At 35.1% G+C, this 27,617-nt stretch overlaps 2 protein-coding genes across 2 annotated transcripts in view; one reads left to right on the forward strand and one right to left on the reverse strand.

Annotated features, from left to right (window-relative positions):
- LOC138326571 (phosphotriesterase-related protein-like) overlaps positions 1 to 23,314 on the reverse strand; it is a 37,741-nt gene extending 14,427 nt beyond the window's left edge. The window contains exons 1-4 of the mRNA XM_069272669.1: positions 23,047 to 23,314; positions 9,301 to 9,510; positions 2,071 to 2,233; positions 671 to 743 (exon numbers count right to left, since the gene is read on the reverse strand). Of these exons, the coding sequence (XP_069128770.1) occupies positions 671 to 743; positions 2,071 to 2,233; positions 9,301 to 9,319 (255 nt within the window). The 5' untranslated portion in view covers positions 9,320 to 9,510; positions 23,047 to 23,314. The remainder of the gene's footprint in view (positions 1 to 670; positions 744 to 2,070; positions 2,234 to 9,300; positions 9,511 to 23,046) is intronic.
- Positions 9,526 to 27,617, forward strand: part of LOC138326095 (solute carrier family 2, facilitated glucose transporter member 12-like) — a 53,579-nt gene continuing 35,487 nt past the window's right edge. The window contains exons 1-4 of the mRNA XM_069272234.1: positions 9,526 to 9,772; positions 13,578 to 13,647; positions 25,533 to 25,763; positions 26,957 to 27,073. Of these exons, the coding sequence (XP_069128335.1) occupies positions 13,620 to 13,647; positions 25,533 to 25,763; positions 26,957 to 27,073 (376 nt within the window). The 5' untranslated portion in view covers positions 9,526 to 9,772; positions 13,578 to 13,619. The remainder of the gene's footprint in view (positions 9,773 to 13,577; positions 13,648 to 25,532; positions 25,764 to 26,956; positions 27,074 to 27,617) is intronic.

The following is a 27,617-nucleotide window of genomic DNA, read 5'->3' on the forward strand; positions in this document are numbered from 1 at the left end:
CTGGTGGGTCAGAGCCAAAATTTATACAAACTATATACTATATTCCCCTTCCTCCAAGGATGTTTTTGGCCAAATTTGGTTACATTCTATGCAGAACTCTATGAAAAGTAGTGATTTTAAGGAAATGTTGATGGACAGACGACAGACGCAGCACCATAACATGAGTTCATCAGTTCTTCGGGCCAGGTAGGCTAAAAATATTAATACATGTACTGTTAAAATCTAAATCATATTGCTATATATGATTTAGCAAGTACAATATGTACGTTATACCCATACCCATACCTGAGCTGGTGTACCGTAAGTTAAACAAATGTAATAAATAGCTATAGAGGAGTGAAGAATGATTTGAGTATGTTGTAGAAAAAGGTTACTTTATGCCACTAGCTAGCATGGGCTAGGCTTTAGCATGCTTGATGTCGGACCACAATCTGTAATGGCAGACAGCGAGTGAGTGTGAACCTTGATGGTCGTATTACAGTGATGCCAACTGTTCCAACAGTCGTTCTGATGCACATTTCCATGCACTATTTAGAATTTATTGTCCGTTTAATGTCCATAATATACATTATACATTGTACGATATAGACCTTTGTCCATTGCAATTATGAACTGACCGTTAACCATGATTTTAACTTATTCTGTAACATCATATGAACTTGGTACTCACTTTATAATATTCCATCTCAGCTGTGATAGCTTCCTGTACATCATTTAGATACAGGTTTTTCACACTGCTGTATCTGATGATAAAAATAACTGTTATTTATTTTAATTCATAAAGTCAATTGGCATTAGAAATACATCTCAAATTATTTGTATTAATTATCTAGGATTCAGACCAAAGTAGTGTCACAGTAGTCACTACTTCATTACTACCCAGAATGTGATCCTATTGTGTCTGAATACAAGTCCCACCTTGTGTCATTCATCTCTATCCAGAAATTCTAGAAGTCTTCTGTAATTCTATGAGAATGTACAAGCAATCAGAATACACAGTTATCCTTAATCATTTGTTACTTTCTATTGGTCACCAGATCCTAAGCTTTTGATAATATAATACTGGATTATCTCCCCTAGTTGAGGAATTAGAATCAAACACAGCAAATCACCAACTTGTCCAAGCCATATTTCAATTCATCACCTACATGTGTATAATTATTCTTAAAGACTTGAGGTAAGTGAAAATAGTATCTTACCAGAATTAACATTATTTGTTTGAACTTATGGATGCTGGCTTATCCATTAATTTGTTTGAACTTACAGATGCTGGCATATCCATTAATTTGTTTGAACTTACAGATGCTGGCATATCCATTAATTTGTTTGAACTTACAGATGCTGGCATATCCATTAATTTGTTTGAACTTACAGATGCTGGCATATCCATTAATTTGTTTGAACTTACAGATGCTGGCATATCCATTAATTTGTTTGAATTTACAGATGCTGGCATATCCATTAATTTGTTTGAACGTTTGTATCAAATTTGTTTGAACTTAAATTGTTGAATTGTATCACAATTTGTTTGAACTTACAGAGGGTATCTTAATTTATATCCATTAATTTGTTTGAACTTATTAAGATTTGTTGCGTGCTTGCATATCCATTAATTTGTTTGAACGTATACAGATGCTATTGTATCACTTATCAATTTGTTTGAACTTACAGAAGCTGGCATAATCAATTGTTGAACTTAATGTTGAAATTTTGAACTTACAGATGCTGGCATATTCAATTAATTTGTTTGAACTACAGATGGCATTGTTTATAAGATGCTGGCATATCCATTGTTGAACTTTGTAATTTGTTTGACTTATGATCCAACAATTTGTTTGAACTTACAGATGCTGGCATAAATATATAATTCATCAATTTGTTTGAACTTATAAATGCTCTTGTATCAAACAATTTGTTTGAACTTACAGATGCTGGCATATCCATCAATTTGTTTGAACTTACAGATGCTGGCATATCCATCAATTTGTTTGAACTTACAGATGCTGGCATATCCATCAATTTGTTTGAACTTACAGATGCTGGCATATCCATTAATTTGTTAGTACTTACGGATGCTGGCGTATCCACCACAGGTTTTCCATGGTGATGTCATCATCCTTTTGTTCTTGTATTTTTGGGTCAGGATGTGGTGTATACATTGAATGGAACTCCATCTTTAGGTGTTCATGGGCCAATGTTACTCCAGCTTCGCTTGGCTCTATCAGCCCAAGAACTAAACCAAAAATCAGGAAATCAATCTTAATAAAATCACTTTGATACTTTTTTGAACAACTTGCATAGCTAGACCAATTAGCATTTTTTTTTATATCTAACCATTAGGTGTAACAGAAGTGCTCATTTCATCGAAAAACATGAATTTCTGTCAAGTGCCCTGACCAGAAATCAAACCATGGTCTCCAGTGTGATAGCACTGAACCAAAGAATCCTGCTCTGTCAGTTGACAGACAGCTGTTGTATAAACACTATTTCTCCTGCAACTGTCCCACATACTAATTGATAACTACTTTTACCATCCCTCTTCATACCCTTATACCCCTTTACCTCCTTCCCCCGTTCCAATCTGTTTTTTTTTCTTACCCCCTGCCCCCTTTTCATAAATAATAATAAAAAACAATGTAATTTCTAGTGTATGAGAGGAAAATGCCAGAATGGAAGGAAATTGGAGTAAAGAGTAATGTGCATGTATATGTGACAAATGTAGTCTTTGTTAGAACATTGTTTGGAAAATAAAAAAAAAATGAAAAAAAAAAAAGGTAACTACTGTCAGATAAACTTGTGCTTTATCCGTCAATACCATCACATGAATTTGTTTGACAGAACTTTTTCTAACTTGATCCAGAACTTTAGTCTTTCCATGAATGAAAAGTCATTCAGCTGCTAAAGCATGATGTCACATTCACTAGATTAAAACGACATAATTTTTATGATATTTAAAATCTTGTACAGCGATGTCGTCTTTTTTTTTGGCTCATTGCAAAGGTATGTAATGTAAAGAAATTCTTTTTTGGGTAATTATTGTTTTTTGAAGATTTTCATTTTGTGTCAGAGATATTACACGCTGAAAAGAATTACTGGTACTGTTTGCAAATGTGCTCATATATTTCTCACAGTACTAAAAAGGAGTACACTCTCATTCAGTATGGTGAATGCATTTTAATTTTCCTCTGCATCAAAGAAGCATCTTACTTCGAGCAAAACAAACTAGTAAATAACTGCAAATTTGCTTTCTTTTTGAATTCTATAATGGTTGCAGGAAACAGAATACATCACTAGTATCTTACAATACAAGTTTTGTTTTGGTGCTCGTCATTTCGGATAAAGTCTCGCACCAAAATAAACCTTGTATTGTAAGATGCTAACCATATATGCTCTATGTACACCCAACATTAATCAGCTTCTTATACACAAATACAATATAAACCCCAGGTCTACAGCATGTTAAACAATTAACTGTTATACCAACCAAACCTAAGTATCATGTAAGTGAATAATATTTAAGCTACTCATATCAACGTATTTATGGTAAAACAAAACAAGAGGCCCAGAGGGCCTGTATTGCTCACCTGGTTTGTATTGCCAATTAATGTTCTGAATACAGGTACATTGTTTCTTTTCTGAAGGAATTTTAATATTAACCTCTAAATCCCCTATTGGGCCCCACCCCTCCTGCTCCCAGGGGGTCAGAGCCAAAAATTATACAAGTTCTGTTCCTCTTCCCCCAATGATGTTTGTGGCCAAATTTGGTTATAATCCATGCAGAACTCTATGACTGGTAGCGATTTAAAGGATTTACCTCTATTTCCCCTATTGGGCCCCGCCCCTCCTGCCCCCTGGGGATCAGAGCCAAAATTTATACAAGTTCTGTTCCCCTTCCCCCAAGGATGTTTGTGGCCAAATTTGGTTACAATCCATGCAGAACTATAGGACAAGTACCGATTTATAGGATTTACCTATAATTCCCCTATTGCGCACCACCCCTCCTGCCCCTGGGGGGTCAGAGCCAAAATTTATACAAGTTCTGTTCCCCTTCCCCCAAGGATGTTTGTGGCCAAATTTGGTTACAATCCATGCAAAACTCTAGGACAAGTACCGATTTATAGGATTTACCTATAATTCCCCTATTGCGCACCGTCCCTCCTGCCCCCGGGGACCAGAGCCAAAATTTATACAAACTCAGTTCTTATTCTCCCAAGGATATTTCTGGCCAAATTTGGTTACATTCCATGCAGAACTCTATGACTAGTAGCGATTTAAAGGATTTACCTCTGTTTCCCCTATTGGGCCCCGCCCCTCCTGCCCCTGGGGGGTCAGAGCCAAAATTTATACAAGTTCTGTTCCCCTTCCCCCAAGGATGTTTGTGGCCAAATTTGGTTACAATCCATGCAGAACTCTAGGACAAGTAGCGATTTATAGGATTTACTACTATTTCCCCTATTGGGCACCGCCCCTCCTGCTCCCGGGGGGTCAGAGCAAAATCAATACAACTTCTGTTCCCCTTTCCCCAAGGATGTTTGTGGCCAAATTTGGTTACAATCCATGCAGAACTCTATGACTAGTAGCGATTTAAAGGAAATGTTGACGGACAGACAGACGGATGGACGGACGACGACGACGGACGACGGATGCCGCGCCATGACATAAGCTCACCGGCCCTTCGGGCCAGGTGAGCTAAAAATGGGACATAAGACTGTAATAAGCTCTTAGGAATAAAGAGAATAATCTTGTACATTTAGTTTTCTGATGAACTGTAAGGCTCGAAGAAATAAAGAATCCAAATGAATTGTCTCTATTAATTAACCATATATGAAAAATTAGCTGCAATATTGTAGCTCAAAAGACTTTTAGACAGAAAATGGTGTCGTCTTTAGAGCTACAATTGGTGTCTATTACTGCTAATGGAGCAAAGTAATGATTATGCAAATTGTTATAAAACATTTATTTGCATTTCATCTTACTTGTTCGATATCGCTTACTTACTAGGCAATAAAACTGAACCACATAGATTATCAAATTCCCACAGAGGCATTAGTTTTTTACGTAATACATATGAAGGTCTTTCTGAAGGGGATTTTTACGGCAAGTCCAGAAATTGTGAATAGTGACGTCGTGTGAGCGGTACGGTAGATATTAAGAATGGTAGTTATGTTTGTTTTGGACAAAAACAATATGTAAATGCATGTATACGCATAAAATAATTGGAAACCTACAAAAAAGTATAGAAAACTGTGCCCGAGTGATTTTCGGAGGCAGTGCTCCACTACGACACATAGGGACCAATTCGTACCCGGCCGAAAGGTATAGCAGGCCGGGTACGTACAGTTGGTAGTAGACTAAAGGTTACACATTGTGCACACGGTGTGAACTACGAGTGGACACGGAGTGCACGAGGTTTAGACTACAGGTAGACACGGAGTGCATGAGGTTTAGACTACAGGTAGACACGGAGTGCACAAGATTTAGACTACAGGTAGACACGGAGTGCACTACGTGTGAACACGGTGTCCACTACAGGTGGACATCGTGTCCAGGTAAAATGTCCACTACATCCAGACCACAGACAGACTAGATGATGTGCCACAGAGATATGAGAAAATATGTATTTATTCTGCAGTCTATATGGACTTTGACAGATAGAAATATTTATTGCGATCAGAAACATAATATTTATTGCAACATAAAAATTGCCGTTAATTACTGGAAATCATTCGTACTGTAATGTTTATTTGAATAGATACATATAAAGTAAAATGTATCAATATATATTATCATACAATTTAATTTATAAATAAGGACGTTTATTAGAAGTTATAAAAGCAAATTAACTGCGTACGGTAAACCACGTTCTGGTTATGTCTCATCAATGGATAGTTCAAGTCCGCATTTTCCCAGTAAAAACTATTTTTCTTAGCTAGTGATATGTAGTTTAGAGATGAAATTCTTTTTCGAACGCATTAAGTGATGGACCTTGCGTGAAGTAAGATTTTCAGTGTAAGCAAATCGTCGCCAAAGAGATATTTTGATCGGCAAAATATTTTGATTTAAAATAATATATTGATGGACATCAGAAAAGATAGGCATAATAAAAGCAAGGACATATAAACATAAACAAATCAAATTCTTCATAAAATGTTTAACTGTGTATGTGTGGAATATAGTTTTCTAAACGGCAAGGTGCGCGAAATAGTTTTAATCCTGTCAGAGATCTAAATGTACTATTTAAATCTCTGATCCTGTCAAATGTGTAATACGTATACATTTGCTACATGGAACCTGGTTCGTTGCAAAGCATAGGAAAAATGAGAAATCGTCCATAGACGTTAAAAATCGGCATTAGAAATTACATTTTATTGTGTCAACCGATTGTGGAACCTGTAATTATATAAGCACTGGCTTAAGAAAGCAAAAATTTAGTATCGGGCATGTGGCTGCTCGTGAGCATCAACACTGTTCAAAGGACCGATCGCTAAAATGTAGGTCACATGCAGATAGAATCAAAATAAATCCAACTTCTATCCATTTAAACTGTTGATTCATAGTTGTTGATTAAATTCTGAATTTGTCACAATTATTTTAATTCTAGAAACCTTGATAATTTGACAATATCCTATTCTGACCTTCTTTTACAAACCGCGTGAGTTACGTGATAACAATCACAGGTGGTAGGCTAGTTCCTGTGACTCTGAAATAAAAGTTTTGAAAGTTAATGGACATGTGTATTGGCCGAACTTTCAAATCTTTTATTTCTGAGTCACAGGAACTAGCCTACCACCTGTGATAACAATGTATGATCCACACATGTAGTATATTGTACACTTAAAATTTGCCTGCTCGAAAGGTAGACCCCTAGGCTAGGACTGCAGTTGCCATGGTCACTTGGACTTCATACTGTTCCATCAACCACACAGGTATAATAATCTAAATTACCTAACATTGGTCATAGTGGGGTCAGGGGCCTGGGGCCTTCTTTGGGCACCCTTCAATATGTTCAGTCAAGTGTATCACATACTAACAACACCTGTATATATGTAGTACCTTATCCCAACCCTAGGGGGTCCATTTATAGCATGCTGTACCTAGGTGGCAGCCTCTTTACATACATATATTGAACTCATCACACAAATACGTACAGTTATACAACAATGCTAGTCAATAGGGATATGTGTTTTAACTGGTAGTGCATTTTAATTTATTTGATAATGAAGCTTTATATATTAAAATTAAAAATAATCTAAATACCAAGTGTATAATTAATTAAAACATTTATTTCAAGATTATTGGAATATCATATTTCATCCGATATCTTTTCATTAATTTATTTTTTTTACACTGGCTTTTTACATATATCAGAAACCTGATTATCATGACTATGTACATAAAATACCATATTACAATGATGAATAAGTACCTAATTTAAATTAATTTTGATTATAATATATACATGTATTATTGGTAAATTCAATGTTGTGACAGACATGCTTGATTTACGCATTGTACAGCTCCCGTCAGCTCCACTTCATGGCTGCCTGTCATGACAATAATTGTGACAATAATTGAGGTGTGTTCAGCATCACTTACTATATGTTTTGGCAGCTAGTTTTTACCTCATCCCAATCCCCAATCTACCCCCCCCCCCCACTCGGGAAACGGTGTACATGTTTACCCAGGCTCTACAACAAGCATGTACAAGTATCTAATAAGAATGGTACTTATGATTTTTAAACGGTAAAGTATATTTGTTTGTCTTAACAAACTTCCATAGAAACAATTCTAAAATCACATATTATATAAAGATACTGCCCCGTTCTCATAAAGCCGTGCAAACACAGAAGGCAACGATTCTGCCCTCTGGCCATCTATCGATGGTCACCTTGAGGCACCTGTATAGCTGGATACTGTGGCTTACCTGTATGCTTGACAAGTTATAATTATTGGACCATGACGCAATATACGGTCAAGATAACTTGCGGGGTTGGGATCATAAACATATTGTGTGTACCGGTAATTAAGAATCAAAACAAGCTGAATTGGGTACTTGCTATTTTTACGTACAATACTTTTAGAACTTAAAATAGCAAGAAAAATATTATAAAAGTGTATATATTTTAATGAAAGACGATCTACAAGGGTATCGCTAGACAACTGATTGATAGGCACCAAATCTTTTTATTTAAAAGCTATGTATTACATGTACCCGGTATATGATTGTATTACTGATAGCTTATCATAAAAAAAATGTCTCAAAAGCACATTAGGACTGGTTTTTGCTGCAATTTAAAGTTGTTTTTGACTTGTGAAAATGCTTGTATTTACTATTTCATGTAAATGATATATATATATTTAATGCAATTTACCCATAAAACATTTACTTTTGAAAACGTAATATAGACAATTTAAGATATGAAATGGAAACTAATGATATAAAATTAAATAGACATATACTTAATGAATATAAATTAATCTTTATTACTTTTGCAGTGAAAAGGTTTTATTCATATATACTAAAAAAACATCGTATTATATAGTTATGTATACTGTACATTAAATTGTAGATGTTGTAATTAAAAAAAAATAAACACTTAAAAGTTATGATTATGTATTATTTCAAATTGAAGAACTTATTCTTCCCCGATCCCTAACTGTAACGCATCACCTTGTCTGTCTAGGTCTCAATGTACCTGGACACGATGTCCACCTGTAGTGGACACCGTGTTCACACGTAGTGCACTCCGTGTCTACCTGTAGTCTAAATCTCGTGCACTCCGTGTCTACCTGTAGTCTAAACCTCGTGCACTCCGTGTCTACCTGTAGTCTAAACCTCGTGCACTCCGTGTGCACAATGGTGTAACCTTTAGTCTACTACCAACTGTATATTCGTTCTAACGAAAAATGTACATGGTAATTTTTAAGACACACCAGTTTAAAAAGCATGATGTGGGACAGGTATAAACTTGAAACAGAAAAGTTTGACGAATTCCAATGAAGCTATTAATGTTATCTTAACCTACATATATAAAACGAAAGTAAAACATTTCTACTCAGCAAACAAATGTGAAATGTTTTTAGTAGATAAAACAATAATTTGTTCAAGCTAGAAATAAAAAAATAAATACATACTTCACCGAATTGATAAGAAATCTGTAAAAATTCAGATAACGAGATAGCTACATGTGTCTATTGAGTATTTTGGCACGTGCGCGCCCAAATCACATTGATTTTAGTTTTGTATTCTCGGCCTAATTTGGACTGCTGTAGTTGTCTTTGCTAACTTTATGTAATTACCTGTCTGTATCTTGGCCATGATGTAATCGGTATATCACTGCCGGTGTGCTGCCGTCTTCTTAATGAGTGTTATCTTATGCAGACAGAGTTACATGCAATGACGATCCAAGCTGCTTATCTGTGATCTTGACCTGTAGGTAACCGGCATCGTGGGAAATTTATACCCTAGAAATATACCCGCTGTGGCTGATCCATAGTCTATCTTCATTTCTATGTTTATCACATCCAGAAAAACACAAGGATGGAGTTAAATATGATAAATACTTCAACAAGACTTTGTGTTAAGGATAATTTTTTTATTTGTTCATTTTTTGTCTAATCCGGTAAACATGTACCGGTAACATTATGATTTAGAAAGTCCATGTAAACTTCCTGTTTTGAATCGAGTGACACGCAAGAAAAAAGTGCTGCTGTTAATGAAATGTGTTCATTACAAGATATAAAATGAGGGCTCTGTGATACTTATATCAAGGTATAGAAGTTTGCAAATAGTTAGTGACCACCAGTAAAAAGTGCAATCATAAGAAAATAAAAAGAGAAAAAAATATCGAATAAATAAGAAGGCCAAGAAGTGAAAATTTATATTGAGATATTAGCTACGCTGATATGGAACAGGTTGAGCATATGTTTATTTTTTGTTATAACAGCGATAAATAGCTATTTAAAGTTTAATAAAACGGCCAAAACACAACATTTCTGGAGACAAAAATGCCTTAACTCAAAACTTATTCCTGAAACTTGCAGTGGTTGTTTATAATGAGCATTTAAACATATTGAAATCAGTTTTAATCGGGTATTATTAAGTTAATTATTGCTCTATTGTTTCTATTGTTTCGATTGAAAAATGGTTGATAATGTTCAAAAGTTCCTTATAGACATTCCCAACCATCTATAATAGTGTAACAGGGCAAGAGTAGTGTGCAGACTGAGCTAAAGGGAAATTCCCCCTAGCGCGAAGCTAGAAAGCTACCGTATCACTATATGTACAATTTAAAACTACTACAATAGCAATGAATATACATGTGCCCAACCTGTGTAACTGTAGGCAGATACTGATATAGAGATCTATATAGTTTTGATATAACCATCATATGTAGTAGAGATGGAATGGGACTGACAAATATAACGTGTAGAAGAACAGGGAAAATACTAATATGATTCCTGTCGAGTCCCACTACCAGGTATCGAACCCGGGTAATGGTGTGGAAAACTGTGGCTCTACTTACTGACTGAGTCAAAGAAGCTCCTTTTACACTGCTCCCCCTGTTTTTCGTGAGATTTCCTTACCATCTACCATGGGTTATTTAGTTGGGCGCTAATGTGAAGAAGAGAGAAAATAGACATTCCTGTCTTATCGCCTTGACTAGGAATCGAACCCAGGTCTCCGGCATGGAAATCTGCGACACTACTGAATGAGCCAAAGAGGCAATGCCCGTCAGCTGAGTAACAGAGACCTTAGTAAACACTATCATGTACAAACCATAGGGACCCGCTCGTTTTACAAACGTAGTCAAAATGTATTCTGTCAGCTGATACACAGATGACACTTGTATTACAGCTGGCTATAGTATAAGATACATGTAAAAGATGCATTCGACAGGTTGGTCACACTCCCTCATATGGGGAATAGTATTGTTTCTGTATCTCCAGACCGTCTTGACAAAGAAGATTACCTGGAGTGCGTGAGGGGGATGCGACGTTTTTTAAAACTTTCTAAAGAATTTTTTTTTTTTTCATTTAGAAACTGCTAAGTGATTCTAGCTGGTAGCCCTATATTTGAGTAACTCTCCTGCATTAGAGTAGTCATTCATGATCACATATATAGTTTCCCAAACGCAGCATTCTATAAAATGAAAATGGATAAAGATGTTTTAAAAAATATTATCAAAAAAAAGATGGCATAATTTTCATATTGTCCTATAACTGATTTAAGACTATATTTTTGTGCATGAACTATTGAATTATATTGTCTCACTTTTTCATAAGATGACAATTTAGGCCCTCTACATTGACATATCCCCTATGTATGCTAGCCTTTTATGTTCTTATGTGTTACAAAAGCTACCACTACACTTTTTTTCAAAGAAAAAAAAAAGAAACGAAAAAAATGCAATTAATCCTTCTGCATTGGCAACAAAATCCTAGCAATTGTTTTGTGATCAAGGACATTATTAGAGGAAGAAGTGATTGTCTTTGTGGTCAAGGATACTGTGAGAGGAGGAAGTGATTGTCTTTGTGGTCAAGGATACTGTGAGAGGAGGAAGTGATTGTCTTTGTGGTCAAGGACAATGTTAGAGGAGGGAGTGATTTTCTTTGTGGTCAAGGACATTAATAGAGGAGGAAGTGATAGAGGAGGGAGTGATTTTCTTTGTGGTCAAGGACATTAATAGAGGAGGAAGTGATTGTCTTTGTGGTCAAGGATATTGTTAGAGAAGGGAGAGATTGTCTTTGTGGTCAAGGACATTGTTAGAGGAGGAAGTGATTGTCTTAATGGTCAAGGACAATATTAGAGGAGGAAGTGATTGTCTTTGTGGTCAAGGATATTGTTAGAGGAGGGAGAGATTGTCTTTGTGGTCAAGGTACTTGTGAGAAGAGGAAGTGATTGTCTTTGTGGTCAAGGACATTGTTAGAGGAGGAAGTGATTGTCTTTGTGGTCAAGGACATTATAGAGGAGGAAGTGATTGTCTTTGTGGTCAAGGATATTGTTAGAGGAGGAAGTGATTGTCTTTGTGGTCAAGGACATTGTTAGAGGAGGAAGTGATTGTCTTTGTGGTCAAGGACATTGTTAGAGGAGGAAGTGATTGTCTTTGTGGTCAAGGATATTGTTAGAGGAGGAAGTGATTGTCTTTGTGGTCAAGAATATTGTTAGAGGAAGGATTGATTGTCTTTGTGGTCAAGGATATTGTTAGAGGAGGAAGTGATTGTCTTTGTGGTCAAGGACATTGTTAGAGGAGGGATTGATTGTCTTTGTGGTCAAGGATATTGTTAGAGGAGGAAGTGATTGTCTTTGTGGTCAAGGATATTGTTAGAGGAGGAAGTGATTGTCTTTGTGGTCAAGGATATTGTTAGAGGAGGGATTGATTGTCTTTGTGGTCAAGGATATTGTTAGAGGAGGGATTGATTGTCTTTGTGGTCAAGGACATTATTAGAGGAGGAAGTGATTGTCTTTGTGATAAGGGATATTGTTAGAGGAGGGATTGATTGTCTTTGTGGTCAAGGATATTGTTAGAGGAGGAAGTGATTGTCTTTGTGGTCAAGGACATTGTTAGAGGAGGGATTGATTGTCTTGTGGTCAAGGATGAGAGGATATTGTTAAGATATTGGAGGGGATTGAATTGTCTTTGTGGTCAAGGATATTGTTAGAGGAGGAATTGATTGTCTTTGTGGTCAAGGACATTGTTAGAGGAAGGATTGATTGTCTTTGTGGTCAAGGATATTGTTAGAGGAGGGATTGATTGTCTTTGTGGTCAAGGAAATTGTTAGAGGAGAGATTAATTTCCTTTGTGGTCAAAGATATAGTGAGAGGAGGGAGCAATGGTTTTGTAATCAAGGACATAATAAGAGGAGGAATTGATTGTCTTTGTGGTCAAGGATATTGTTAGAGGAGGGATTGGTTGTCTTTATGGTCAAGGATATTGTTAGAGGAGGGATTGATTGTCTTTGTGGTCAAGGATATTGTTAGAGGAGGAGGTGATTGTCTTTGTGGTCAAGGATATTGTTAGAGGAGGAAGTGATTGTCTTTGTGGTCAAGGATATTGTTAGTGGAGGGTTTCGAAAACTTTAGAAAGAAAATGCCCTCGACTTTCATTCAATGCCACATAGGGGTCAAATAGACTAAAATGACATGCTGAAATAAATGACTACCCTACTTTCAAGGTCTCAGAGATCAAATACATGTAGGTAGAAGAAAATCTTTGAACAACTTCTTGGTAAGTTAAAGCCTCAAGTATTCTAGTAATGTGACCTTTAGCATCATAGAAATATCAATTCAAATGTGTTTTCCAGGACGACCTTGGCCTACTTGGTATTATAAGTATATCATAAACTGACAATTTCATCTGAAAAGTATACAATGGTTCAACTGTTTGTGAAAGACAAGGAGAGCATTTTTAGCCCATTTAGTGTTGTATTTATGATTTCTTTTTTTTTTCTATTACTCTGTGCTTCTTTTTTATGTTGAATTATATTGATAATCAGATGAACGTTAAGACCCATTGGACCTCTTGTTGGTGGGGATTTTCATATTGAGAACATTGATTAATCTTCAACTTTTTCAGGTCCACAGAGGATCTACAGAAATCCAAGGGAGGTAACCAAGCATGGAAAATGAGGATTTGCAGGAGGGAGGTAAGGTTATTGTTTCATTACATTTTCAAAGTGAATGATCTTTCATATCTAGTTGTACCAAGCATTCAAGACCCTTATAAAAAAATTATCAGCTTATAATTAAGAATACCTTGTGCCATTTTTGTGTCAGATATTTTTTTGAAATCCAGCAAGGACGTAAATGACAGTAATTAAGTATGATCTCTAACAAACTGGTGTAAAACATACAATATGTGAATATGGATACATATATATGATGTGTCAGATCCATAAAAGCACCAACATGCCATTCAGATAGAGTAACTTTTAGAAATGTCATGCATTTCAAATGCAACCAGAGATCAATATCATGTTTAAAACTTTCGGGTAATATTGGAAACGTGACAGCCATCAGCAATACCTGTACAGATCAGAACCTTTCCAGTCAAATCACGTGACCACCATAAAACCATACAGATTGGAATAGATTGGAACAGCTTGGAAACTTCCGAGCTATTTTAAACATACGGTAAACCTTTGGTTAGTTCGAACAAAATTAAATAAATAATGATGGACCAGTTCGAATTATCCGAAATTAAGCTTCAGGAAAAAATTGTGAGTTCGAACTATCTGAGTTGAAATCGGTAAAAACCAGTTTTGAGTACCGATGTACCTGGCATAAGCAATGTAAGGCAGAAAATCTGTAGGGAAAGAATTTAGTTTCCTGAAGATAATATATTCAATCATTTTCTCGTGAACATGAGCATTTAATTGGTGAATTTATAATTAATTGCGTAGCAGATGCCACATGCTTATGTGCACGTGGACAAGGCCCCATACAGCACCGTTCACGATCGCGGCCTATAATTTATATCGACGTCCGTTAACTGAGATAGAAACTTTATTTAAACCACAGAAAATCTAGTTAGATCTTTGTTATATTTCGTAACAAACGTAAATTTATTTATTAACTTTTTTAGTTAAAGAAAATCCGGTTGCATTTACGAAACTGCTGTTGAAAATATTTGTTTACATTCATTTCGTAAAATTAGGTCACAATTGCACTAGTACTGTGACTGTCAGATTGTTCAAAACCCGATAGCATATTTTCTGCTTCTAAAATTACGTAACTAGTTTTAACCTGATGAAAAGCTATGAATCTATTGTTCAATTACCCAACACGTGGATTGTTTTTGGCTGGAGCTGAATATGTAATCACAATCATCACTTGCTGTGACCCAGCGGCTGGCTTTTGATGCTCGCTGTGACACCTCGTAACTGGCCTGTCCAAGCCAGCGTGAGGCACGTGTTTACAGGTAATTTAACACCTTGATTGGCTGATTAAAGATAGATTGAATGCATGTTTTAATGTCGACTTAAACTGATATCCGTATCTAGATTGGACTTAACAAACATTGGCAATTTCTTCCACGTGTTTCCATCGGGTACAGCAAATTTAGATATACATTGTCAGGGGCTAACATTAAACATTTGGCCTTGCTGCTTTGTGTACGATATATCGGCATGAACAATTTTTATTTATGGCTTAAAATGTTCATTACTTATCTGCCGTATGGTCATTATAATGATCATTCATACAATCTTTATTCCAAACGTCTAAACTGTTGCAATATTAAAAATATATCGCCATTTTTAGGGACCCCATTGCGTCGATTTGCCGACAAAAATCTTACTTTTACGTCCATAATTTGACTTGTTCGAACTATCCGAAATAGGATTGATTATAAAAAGTCAGTGTTCGAACTATCACTGGCTAAAAAATTACCGTTTTTCTGGAAAAAATTGTGTGTTCGAACTCTCCGGCGGTTCGAATTAACCGGAGGTTTACCGTATATACTAGAATTTTTTTTTAAATTAAAGTTTTTTAACTTAGAGAGGCAGAGACAAATATATAGAACACTTCAATTTAATGCTTTTTCTATGACCAAAATAGAGCAAGTCATAGACCATATAACTTTAAGCTTTTTACAGAGATTAAACATCTTTTAAAACAAAGCTATATATTGATATCATCACTATTATATAACTGGTAGCATCCAGATGAGGATTACAAGGTGTACATCAAAGTGTTTGGCTATAGTTCATGTAGGTAGAAGTCTCCAATTTGACTAAGAACAATATTAATAGCCCAGAGTCTAATTTGTGGTGTACCAAAAGAGAAGGTTTGACTACAGTATTATTCATATTTTAATTTGTTATAAAATTTGATTTGATTTCAATCTTATATTATGCTATTATCCGTCTGACTTACGACTGTTACAACAGTGAGTGAGTGACAGGACATTCAAAAATCCAAGATGGCGACCTCATAGATTGATTTTATCAGGCAGGTTGTTCCCCACACCACCACCACTTTTTATATTTATTTCTGTTCTGGGTGCAGGGTGTTAATTGCAGTGATATATGGTATATTCATGTAAATGGATGTCAACTTGTTTTTTTCAATGTACAAGCTTTGTCATATCAATATCACACTAACCAGGTGATTGATACAGGCCTAGCTATATGCCTCTTGTCTATAGCTTGTAAGACACAATACTCCAGATTGTTTATATACAAATGAGGTACCTTACTCTGTCTTTTTCATTTGGGAGTAAATATGAGATAAAGGAGTGCGAATAAATTCAATTACGAAGACTGTCAAATAAGGCCCCAAAGTGAAAGTATTTGTAGTTGTATGATAGCAGTAAACACTTCAAAATTGTACAAAGTACACAATGATAAAGACTTGAGAATGTTTCTACAAACAAATTTGTTTAATGTTGATGTTATTGTAAACATCATCTTTCAATAATTTAGATAGAATTCATAGATGATATTCATTGATTCCAAGAAAAATCCTTACTTTTAAAGGATAGAAACACAATTGTATTCATAGTATCAGGGAGGATTTGGTACTTCCAAATTCAGAAAGTAATTAGAGTATTCATTTATATTTTGGGAGTAATTTACTTCTTGACTTCCTATATCTAAAGCACTGGACTGTTTTTAGCCCACCATCATCAGATGTTGGGCTATTCAAATTGCCCTGCGTCCGTGGTCCGTCGTCTGTCGTCCGTCGTCCGTCCGTAAACAATGCTTGGCCAGACAGACATCTGTGATTTTGGCAGTTGAAGTTTAATTGTTATCGATATTTCTTGAGAACTACTGAAGGGATTTTGTTCAAACTTCACATGGAGGGTAACTTTGGTCCCTAGTTGTGCCATACAGATTTTGAGGCTGATCGGAAAAACAAGATGATTTTGATACTTAAGGTTTGATATCACTATTTCTCAAAAAGTGCTGATCCCCAAGGTTTGATATCACTATTTCTCAAAAAGTGCTGAAGGGATCTTTCTCAAATTTAATATGTAGATTCCTCTAGGGCCCTAGTTGTGCATATTGCATTTTTGGACCAATCGGTGAACGAGATGGCCGCCAGGCCACCATCTTGGATTTTGATAGTTTCATTTCAACAGATTTTATTGCAAATAATATGCAAATGGATTTGGCAACAGGCAAAGCCTATATTAGCCATCTCCAAACAAATCAGGTATAGTACAATTATCAACAAAAATATTTTAACATTTCACATTATTATTAGTGTATCTCCCCAACCTATCATTGTAGAAAAATTAAAAAAAAAAATCTTTTAGTTTCAGATATATATTCTGATATGCATTGCAATAAATATGTATTTTTTTCTTTGTCACAATTGTCACAGCCATGCAGTAAAGTTTTTGTGTTAAAATGCGTGTGGGGAATATTAGAATTATGTATTTTGGTTCTGAGTGATGATCTTTGTTCATTAAATAAAGGACATATGAAAAGATAGTGTTCGGCTGTTTCATCACCAAGGCCACAAGAACAAATTGGAGAATCTCTCAAATGATCGCGAAATAGGTCAGAATTTAGATTGCTAGAGGAATTTCTGAGCTGGCACAGAGTAATATTCATAATTCGAGAACCTTTGTTTATAAAGGTATTTGTTATATCATGTTCCATTTTATTAATATTAAAAAGGAGTGTTTTAAATTGTGCAACAGTATTAACATTCGATAAGTCAAAGTTTAAAGCGAAAGAATTAAATTCTCTAAAGGTACTTGGAAAAAAACTAGTTTAGTAACTTGCAGTTCTGCACATAGGAATATTAAAATATCTTGTCATCCTTAGTGGATATCTCTCATTTTCAGGCTGATATAAAAATGGTTGTACAATTTCAATCAAATGCTGTGGAGCAAAGCCATGGAGTATCTTAAACATAAGAATAAGTTTGTGTTTTTGACGCCGATCAGAGAGAGATTCCCAAGCTAGTTCTTTATAAAGTATATCATGAGAGGTACCTCTGCGCAATCCCGTTATAATCCTAGCGGCTTCTAAGTGGACAGACTCTAACAGAAGTTTACATAGTTCAGTACAGTTATCCCATAAAACATCAGCATATTCTAAAATAGGTAAAATATAACTTTTATAAATGTTTAAAAGAGTTTTACGTGTCACTCTTTTTTTTGATGTTTTTAAAATATTTATCCTTTTAAATGCTTTCTAGTATACATAATCTATGTGATGAGTCCATTTACAGTCGTCAGAAAGTAAAACTCCTAAATGTCTATGTGTGCTAGCTGTATGAACCGTGTTATTGTCTAAGTATATATCGGGATGAATGACATTTCGTTTCCTTGAAAATATTAATGATTCAGTTTTAGTGGGGTAAACTTTATGTCCCACTTCAGGGCCCAGGTACTTATATTCGAAAGATTTTGTGAAAGTGTATGGGCAGCATAGATTTGGTTATTATCAATTACTTCACTAATCGACGTGTCATCTGCAAACAATTTGCAATGACTAGTAACAATATTAGTTATGTCGTTAATATATAATAGAAATAAAAAAGGGCCTAAGACAGATCCCTGGGGGACTCCAGCGTTAACAGTTTTAAAGGTAGAGAAAATGCCTTCAGTTAAAACACGTTGCTTCCTATCAGTAAGATAATTTCTAAACCACCCTAATAATTTCCCTTTAAAACCATAAGATTCTAATTTGAATAATAGTCCATCATGCCACACTCTATCAAAGGGTTTACTTATATCACAGAAAACAGACCGAACTTCTCTTCCTTTGTCTAATGAGTCAGTGATATTATTGTATATCGAGAGAAGTTGGTTCACAGTTGAATACCGGGAATGAAGCCGGACTGATGTTTGGTGATTACTTCACAATCACGTAGGTAATTATAGAGATACTTAAAAATTACTTTTTCTATTATTTTACTGAAGCAAGAGGTGATAAAGATGGGACGATAGTTGGAAATATCATTTACATCACCTTTCCCTTTGTATATGGCATTGATGATAGCAGCTTTCCGTGGCAAGGGAATACAACCAGTTTCCATAGTTTTATTGCAGAGAAGGGTAAGAGGAATAGAAATAGAGGGTGTCAATAGTTTTATGAATTTTGGGACAATACCATCAGGTCCTGCAGGTTTCTTTTCATTAAGATTAGAAAGTTGATCTTTGATATCCTGTTCAGTAAATACAATATTGTCAGTCTTAAAAGGAAACTTGGGAGGAGGGGGAAGAGGATCAAGATCATTAGAAGAAGTGGAAATTGAAGACAAGTATGTATTTAGGTGTTCCGCTTTTTCAAAAGGATGTTGGAGAAAAGACTCATCATGTTTTAGAGGGGGGATAGACGTTTGCTTATTATCAATTTTTAACAAAGATTTTGCAATTTTCCACCATTTATCTGGAGACAAGCTATAGTTATTTAACGATGATTCAAGTTTCATGAAATAATTCTGTTTTGTTTCTCTAATTAAGTTAATAGTTTCATTTCAAACTAATCTGTACCTTTCCCATTGAGTAGGGGAATTTGAATTAATAGTTTTTTTGTGGATGCGGTTCCTCTGTCTAATTTTTAATCTGATCGTGTTTGTAAACCAAGGCTTATCATTCGGTCGCACTGTAACTATTTTTTGTGGTACATGGTCATTTATTTGTGTGTTAATTGTTTCAACTAGAATATTATTAAATTCGTTTACATCATTATTTTGTGAGATAGATATCCAGTCAATATTACTAATATTATAATTAATCCTATCAATATCAGCACCATCATATTCATATATCGTTTTCTTATATGCAGTTTGTCTATATACTGAATATGATATACAAAAGTTAATAAGACAATGATCACTACAAATTGGAGCAAGAACATTTGTATCCCTTATAAGATGATTGTTGTTAGATAGAACAATGTCAATAGAAGAAGAAGAGGTAGGAGTTATGCGAGTGGGTTCTTTAATAAAACTGTTTAGATTATGTTTTGTAAGTAAACTGCCTAGATGAGAGTGTGGCTGAAGGTTTGACATATCAACATTTATATCACCTGTTATAACTACATCAGTAATATTATCATCAAAAACAATATTAAACATGTCATCTAATTTTCGCCAGTATTCTACATTAGATTCTGGTCTATATATACACCCTAGTAAGAACTTGTAGCTATCTACTAAAACTTCTAACCAAATAATTTCAATATTATTAGACTCCAAATCTCTTCTTCGCTTACAGATTACAGTATCTCTTGTATAAAATAATAATGCCACCACCAAATCCTACCTGTGTATCCCTTCGATGAAAACTACTAAAACTGTCTAAAACAAGGTCAGAGTCCAGAACTAACGGGTCAAGGTGTGTTTCAGTAAGACATATAATATCATTTTCAGTCAGCTCACTATCTATTATACCTAATTTATTTCTAAGTGATCTTACATTAACATGTGAAATTTGGAGAGTGCGCAGAGGACCGGGATTTTGTTCGATATCATTACACAATAATAGAAACTTTATAAGAAATAATTTGAATGCCAAATTTTTTTCAACAATAGAAAAAATATTAATATAAAGTATATCAGAATAAAATTGCTTGAATGTTATAGATATGATTTGTAACTTCCATGCATATCACATGCCCATAGCTTGATAGAAATTTTACAATCCATCAACCGGTATCAAGAAAGTATGGCGCTTTGTGGTACATGAAATACATGGAAGAAAAGGTATTGCATATATAGACAGGTCATGGGGAGGAGATACACTATCAACAAAATAACATAAACAAATATATACAAAACTAAGATTAACATGAGAAAGTTTGTTTTTTTTTACCTGTATGGGGTAGAGTTAAGATTTCATTTACATCTCTTTTTTGCAAGGAGATAATGAGTATAAATTTATCAATACAGTAACCACATGGCTAGGTGGGGAACGATATATTATTAATCTAAAAAAAAATTGCACGTGTCAGCGTTTGCCATCATAGTGAAATCTCCTGCGCAATTAACAAAAAATCAGGCGATTCAATTTTGAGAAGGTAAGATAGCTTGTGCAATGTTAGCATATAATTATATGAAACTGACCGTGACGGCATACACATGTGGTTGCTATAGATACATGAAAATACATTGTAATATTCGGAAATCGAAACTATAATAGTCATAATTATGTTGTATATAACATTAGAGAAGTGAACATGCATGGTGAATAAATTTAAACATGATTTTCAACAGATGATGCACTGTTGTGTAATGCATGTGTACACAGAGGAATAATCCAAAGTACAATTTCAAAGCTATAATAATTGATTACAGAATCTACATTTGACTCATCAGTTTTATAGCAGTTTAAAGTTGTGAAAAAAATTATAAAATAATAAAATAATCTTACAAAAGATTCAGTTTTGATACTACTATTGTGAATGTATGTAACACACAGACACGTACAATCGTAACAGTCCAACCGTGAACGCGACCACCCGCACGCGTACGTGACGACCCGTCATGTACTCATAGCTTAACGTATAGGGTAAAATGCTTGTCAACAAAATTTGCATATCTATATTTACACGCAGATTCAACAGGGTAATGACTTGGTCCTGTGTACACATATGCAAAAGAGTTATACTTTTCCATTGTAAAAATCATCGGAAAGTATCATTTTTAACCAAAAAATATGATAGTTAAAGTTTGTTATCGCTATTTCTAAGATAGTACTGAAGGAATCTGTCCCAAATTTCATATGTAGGTTCCCCTTGGGACCTAGTTGTGCATATTGTATTTTGGAACCGATCGGTCAACAAGATGGCTGCCGCCATTTTGGATTTTGTTATTCAAAGTTTGTTATCGCTATTTCTCAGAAAGTACTGAAGGGATCTGTCTCAAAATTCATATGTAGGTTTCCCTAGGGCCCTAGTTGTGCATATTGTGATTTGGGACCGATCTGTCAACAAGATGGTCGCCAGGCAGCCATCTTGGATTTTGATATTCAAAGTTTGTTATCCCTATTTCTCAGAAAGTATTGAATGGATCTTTCTCAAATTTCACATGTAGGTTCCCCTAGGGCCCTAGTTGTGCATATTGTGATTTGGGACCGATTGATCAACAAGATGGCCGCCAAGGAGCTATCTTGGATTTTGATAGTTGAAGTTTGTTACTGCTATTTCTCAAAAGGTACTGAAGCGATCTGTCTCAAATTTTATGTGTAGTATGTTTGAAAAAGTTTAAAAAAAATAGAGAAAAGATCCATCTTTCTATTGTCAGATATAGATCATTCTTTGGTGGGCGCCAAGATCCCTCTGGGATCTCTTGTTGACATTTACATAAACTTTATTTTACTTGAAACATCAGCGAGTTCCACCTTTTGATATAGCACTGCGCTCTGGCCCTACACCAGACATCAGTATCTGTCATAATGTCAAAGTCTGGTGTCAGGGCCAGAGTATCTTGGGCTAGCTGTTTGGATTGATACAAATGTATTTGTATTATAGAGAGAGACACTCTTTAGTTTCAATCCACCATTTGAATAATTAAAACTTTCCTAGAATGATATTTAGATGGTTGTGACCAAGTGTTGTTATTTCCAAGATGACCAACATTTTGGGAAGATATATATTTTTTTAAATAATTTCTTCCCCAGTTCTTATCAAAACCCTGGTACACTGTATAGGGATATAATGGTAGTCAGAACAACTGTGGTTAAATCACAATGATGTATGAATACAGAAGGTAATGTCATAAATGAGGTACATATTTACTGCCTTTCCACGACAGTTATACATGCATTGATTTTGTACATACATATGTAACAGATGTGATGGTTTGGTGATGTTATGATCATATAAAATAATAATTATCCAATTGTAGGAGTTAGCTATCATAAATATCCATATATCAAACCTAATATCATTGGAGTATGACACTGAAATTGCATTTTCACTAGGACTGCTACAAACATTATATATACATGACAGCTGATGTAGACATATCTTAAGTAGGCAACAAAATGGAAATTCCATAATTTACCAGTAAGTGTTGTGATCATATCCATTCTACATTTCACAGTGAAATAAAGTTACAGAGCTTGTGTTTAAAATACTCACAGTGATGGTATAAATGTGTGTCTTCAAGGGCAAAGACTTTGAGAAAGGATGGAGGAGTGTAGCATTGCTGGACTGGGTTGATCATTGATGACCAGGTAGCTTTATTGGTAGACCATCCAGCTAGTGTTCAGAGGTTCTGGTTTTAATCCAGGTCTAGATGCTACATTTTCTCATTTCCTGTTAAATCTACAAATTAAAATTATTTCATATGACTTTCAAGGCCCCTTTGTCTTGTAGCAGGGTAAGAGAAAATGTCGCGGCCAGACCGTGATTTGAATCCGGACACTAGCCAAATGCTCTACCGCTGAGCTACCTGGTCAGCAATGATCGACATAGTCCTGCTACAGTCTCTTATTTTAGCTCTGCCTGGAAGATATAACACACAACCCAGATTTGAGAATTTCCTTGCTTAAAGCAGGAGCTAAACACTGCACCTCTAGACCATGTCCACACAATGTACATGTAGTAATAAAACTGCTTAAACAGTTTCCAAGCATTTATTTCCTCTAAACAGTTTGTTTAAAGCATCTATTTGTGGAGTGCATTTATTTAGTTGAAAGTGTATGGTGTTAATGCTTGGTGACGGCTTGGACTCACTACACTATAATATGTTTAGTTAATATGTTCACCAGATGTTTGTTTTTATGAATATCTACGTGTCTGTACAACTGAGTTAGTTGTACTCTACCTGGAGCTATGTCATGTTCACCGATGTAAAATAAGGATACCAGGAGATGTGTTTTAGTATATAATAGGACCAGAATGTAAGATTTAATCTAACATTAGCATGAGTGGTTTTGCCTCGGTAATTACCTATGTTCAGAACAAAATTAATCAACTCAAAATAATATTTGACAATATCTCCTAATGTCAAACAGAGGAAATGATGTGACTGGTACCACTTTTATCTGACTGTATGAGATGTATATATGAGGATTATAGATACCTGTATTTGTAACTATGGAGACAATTATGTGTCTACTCTCTGAGATGTGACAGAGGAATACAGATACCTGTATATGTAACTATAGAGAATTAATTATGTGTCTACTGACTGAGATGTGACTGAGGAATATAGATACCTGTATTTGTAAGAATTTGGAGAATTATTGATGTGACTATAACAGCAGTGACATCTCTATACCTGTAACCATGGAGAATTATTGATGTGACTATAACAGCAGTGACATCTCTATACCTGTAACCATGGAGAATTATGGATGTGACTATTACAGCAGTGACATCTCTATACCTGTAACCATGGAGAATTATTGATGTGACTATTACAGCAGTGACATCTCTATACCTGTAACCATGGAGAATTATTAATGTGTTTATTATATAACAGCAGTGACATCTCTATACCTGTAACCATGGAGAATTATGGATGTGACTATTACAGCAGTGACATCTCTATACCTGTAACCATGGAGAATTATTAATGTGTTTATTATATAACAGCAGTGACATCTCTATACCTGTAACCATGGAGAATTATGGATGTGACTATTACAGCAGTGACATTTCTATACCTGTAACCATGGAGAATTATTGATGTGACCATTACAGCAGTGACATCTCTATACCTGTAACCATGGAGAATTATTGATGTGACCATTACAGCAGTGACATCTCTATACCTGTACCCATGGGGAATTTACTGAACAAATCATTCGATGTCTATAGTGATAATTATAATATTCCTCTGGTTAAAACAGACGATTCCAAAAAAGGAGGTGTTTTGTGTACTGCTAATAAAGGTAGAGGTCATTTTTATAAATCTTAGATATATGTCACCATGACATATTTATTTTATAAAAGGATTTAGAAAATAATTGATAGCTTGAAGTTGAAGGTGCAATATTGATGTGATTTTATTTGTGTGTTTGCTAGCGATATATATCATAACTGTAGGAGATATCATTGCATGTGTTTACATTAATGATTTGTAACAATATATTGTCATTAAGACCTTTACATTGTGTTTATTATGTACCTACATTTAAAACTTATATCATTTAGAAACAATTAAAAATCATACATTACAACTAGCTCTGACGTAACATGTTGACTGTATGGTTTTGGAAGATTTTGGAAAATTCAATTTTAAAGGGACAATTCAGTGAGGCTAATTCTATTACATAACTAAGAGGAAAAACAGTACATAAAAGTATTTTTCAACATTCTTTATGAAACATAAGACAAAAACTATAACCAAATGATAACTGATACTATTGAAACTGAAATTATGGTTTTATACGATTATATAAGCAACTACTCCAACTTACATTTATTTATTTAAACTACTTTATTTCTGATGCAACCTGATGCTGAATGGTCCCTTTAATGGTTATAATAATAGGTACAGATTTGGTCGCCTATGACCCAATCAAATGGTCAACACCACTTGATGTGTGTATAAAGGCCAATTTGCTATAAAGACTCACTGGGTTTGACTGTACCCCAATACATGTTTTCTATGACAGAGATTCTACTGAAGGACTACACCTCTAACAATGGATCTGTGGACTCATTTCATGATGAAGATCCTGTACGTTCTATCCAGATGGAGTTGGACGAGCGTCACCTTGACAACAGTCCTGTTGTCAGCCCAACCCATCAAACCTCCCAAGTGTCAGCCATCTCTCCAAACTGTTACCTGGGGCTGGCAGCTGTCATGGCCTCCCTCGGTGGAATACTGTTTGGATATGATATAGGTAAAATAGTTTTAATGACGTTCCTATCATAAACACTACCGGATAATCTGATGTAGGAAAAAGTGGATGCTTACATAGTAATGATTTAATTACTAAATATCAACATAAAAAATAGTGTAAACATCTGGAAAGCTAGGATATATATTTCTCGCACCTCAGACAGTGAAATCTTGCATGATAACCCGTGCTAGACTTTTCTATCTCGTCCCATCTGTCTGGTACCTTTACGTGATTTTTGGTGGAATTTTACGCCATTCATGTAACAGTCCACGCTTATGAAGTCATACTCTGCAATCGGTGATGTCACACGCTTCAGATAACCAATATTATTAAGATATGTACATTCAGTCATTTACCATGCATTGTTTGGCTGTTGCTTTTAATTATAAAAACAGTATGTACTGATTGATCATCGTTTTTCTTTGATATAACTGAACTTTACTTTATGCGGAATTACTAAATTCAAAGCGCAGATGAAATGGTTAATTGGCTTTAAATCAGGAGGCCCAAGACAGGATAATTTCATGCTCTGAATGTGTATAGATGGGTTTTGTTATATCTTAAAAGATGCGAGAGAAAAAAAATCTATTACCTGTAAGTGATCAAGTCCTGGTATCTCAGTCTCGGGCTAAGATTTTGTAACATCCCAACCTTGGCTAACGCCTTGGTTGAGATTATATGTTACAAAATCTTAGGCTTCCGCTGAGATAACCAGATCTCGATCACTTTGAGGTAAAAGATTTTATTAATCTCTATATCAGTGAAAGATTTTTATTGGTAATTTAAAGCCCAAAATGACCATGGCTGTCGATGGGCCAATAAATAAAAATAAACATTTAACAAATTGACTGCAGTAAGCATAAGGCTTGCCGGGTACTCACCTTCCAAAAATGTCCCTACAATGACCTAATCATTGCTTACTGCAGCACATACTCTCTACATAGTCTCATAATTCAGTTTGAATCCACTAATGCAGGACAACACTTCACAGAATGTGAATATAAAATTGTACATGTATGTACTTACATCTGTTTTTGATAACAATGATAAAAACACAATTCTATCCATAATGTTGTATTATATATTTATTTATACAATGCATTACACACAGATAGGTGATATCTCTTTATTTATGTTTGTATTTAGAACAACTTTATACTGCTTTATATATCTATCCATTGATTTGTTTCCAGGGATAATATCCGGAGCAGTCCTTCAGCTTCAGGAGCAGTTCTGTCTATCCTGTTTCCAAAGGGAACTTGTAGTCAGCATCATGCTTGTGGGGGCAATGCTGGGATCCCTATTTGGAGGTATAGTGCGTCGTATGGTTTTCAGGACATGTACAGTCAGGTATTTGCCCCTATTTAACCCCTTAACTCCCAACTACGCCAAACTACGCCAATAACGTGTCGGTGTTGAATAAATCGTCGTAACTCTCTTAATTCAGGAGCTATTCTGATTATACCTACTAAAACTAGAGATAACAAGTAATATTTTGTGTTCTTACAAAATTTTCATTTGACAATGTCTTAATGCTGTATTTTTGAGTTTAAAAAAGATGCCGACTGAAAAATTGAACATTTTAAATTGATGTTGTCGTCTTTTGGCCAGCGTAACCTTCAGTGCACGGTCCAGGTATGGAATCCCTAGTTAATTAAAAAGTACTGAAATATAATGCTTGAACTTTACAATGTTGATAACTTATTATCCCAATTATATATTTATCTTGCAATATATCTACAAACATTGTTTAGGTCACCTGACCTCAGGTCATGGTGACCTATTGCGATAGTCTTTTGTCCGACGTCGTGTGTCGTGCATCATCCATTAACATTTCCTTGTGAACGCGATAAC

The sequence above is a fragment of the Argopecten irradians genome, chromosome 6 (assembly GCF_041381155.1).
Source record: "Argopecten irradians isolate NY chromosome 6, Ai_NY, whole genome shotgun sequence".
NCBI classification, from domain to species: domain Eukaryota; kingdom Metazoa; phylum Mollusca; class Bivalvia; order Pectinida; family Pectinidae; genus Argopecten; species Argopecten irradians.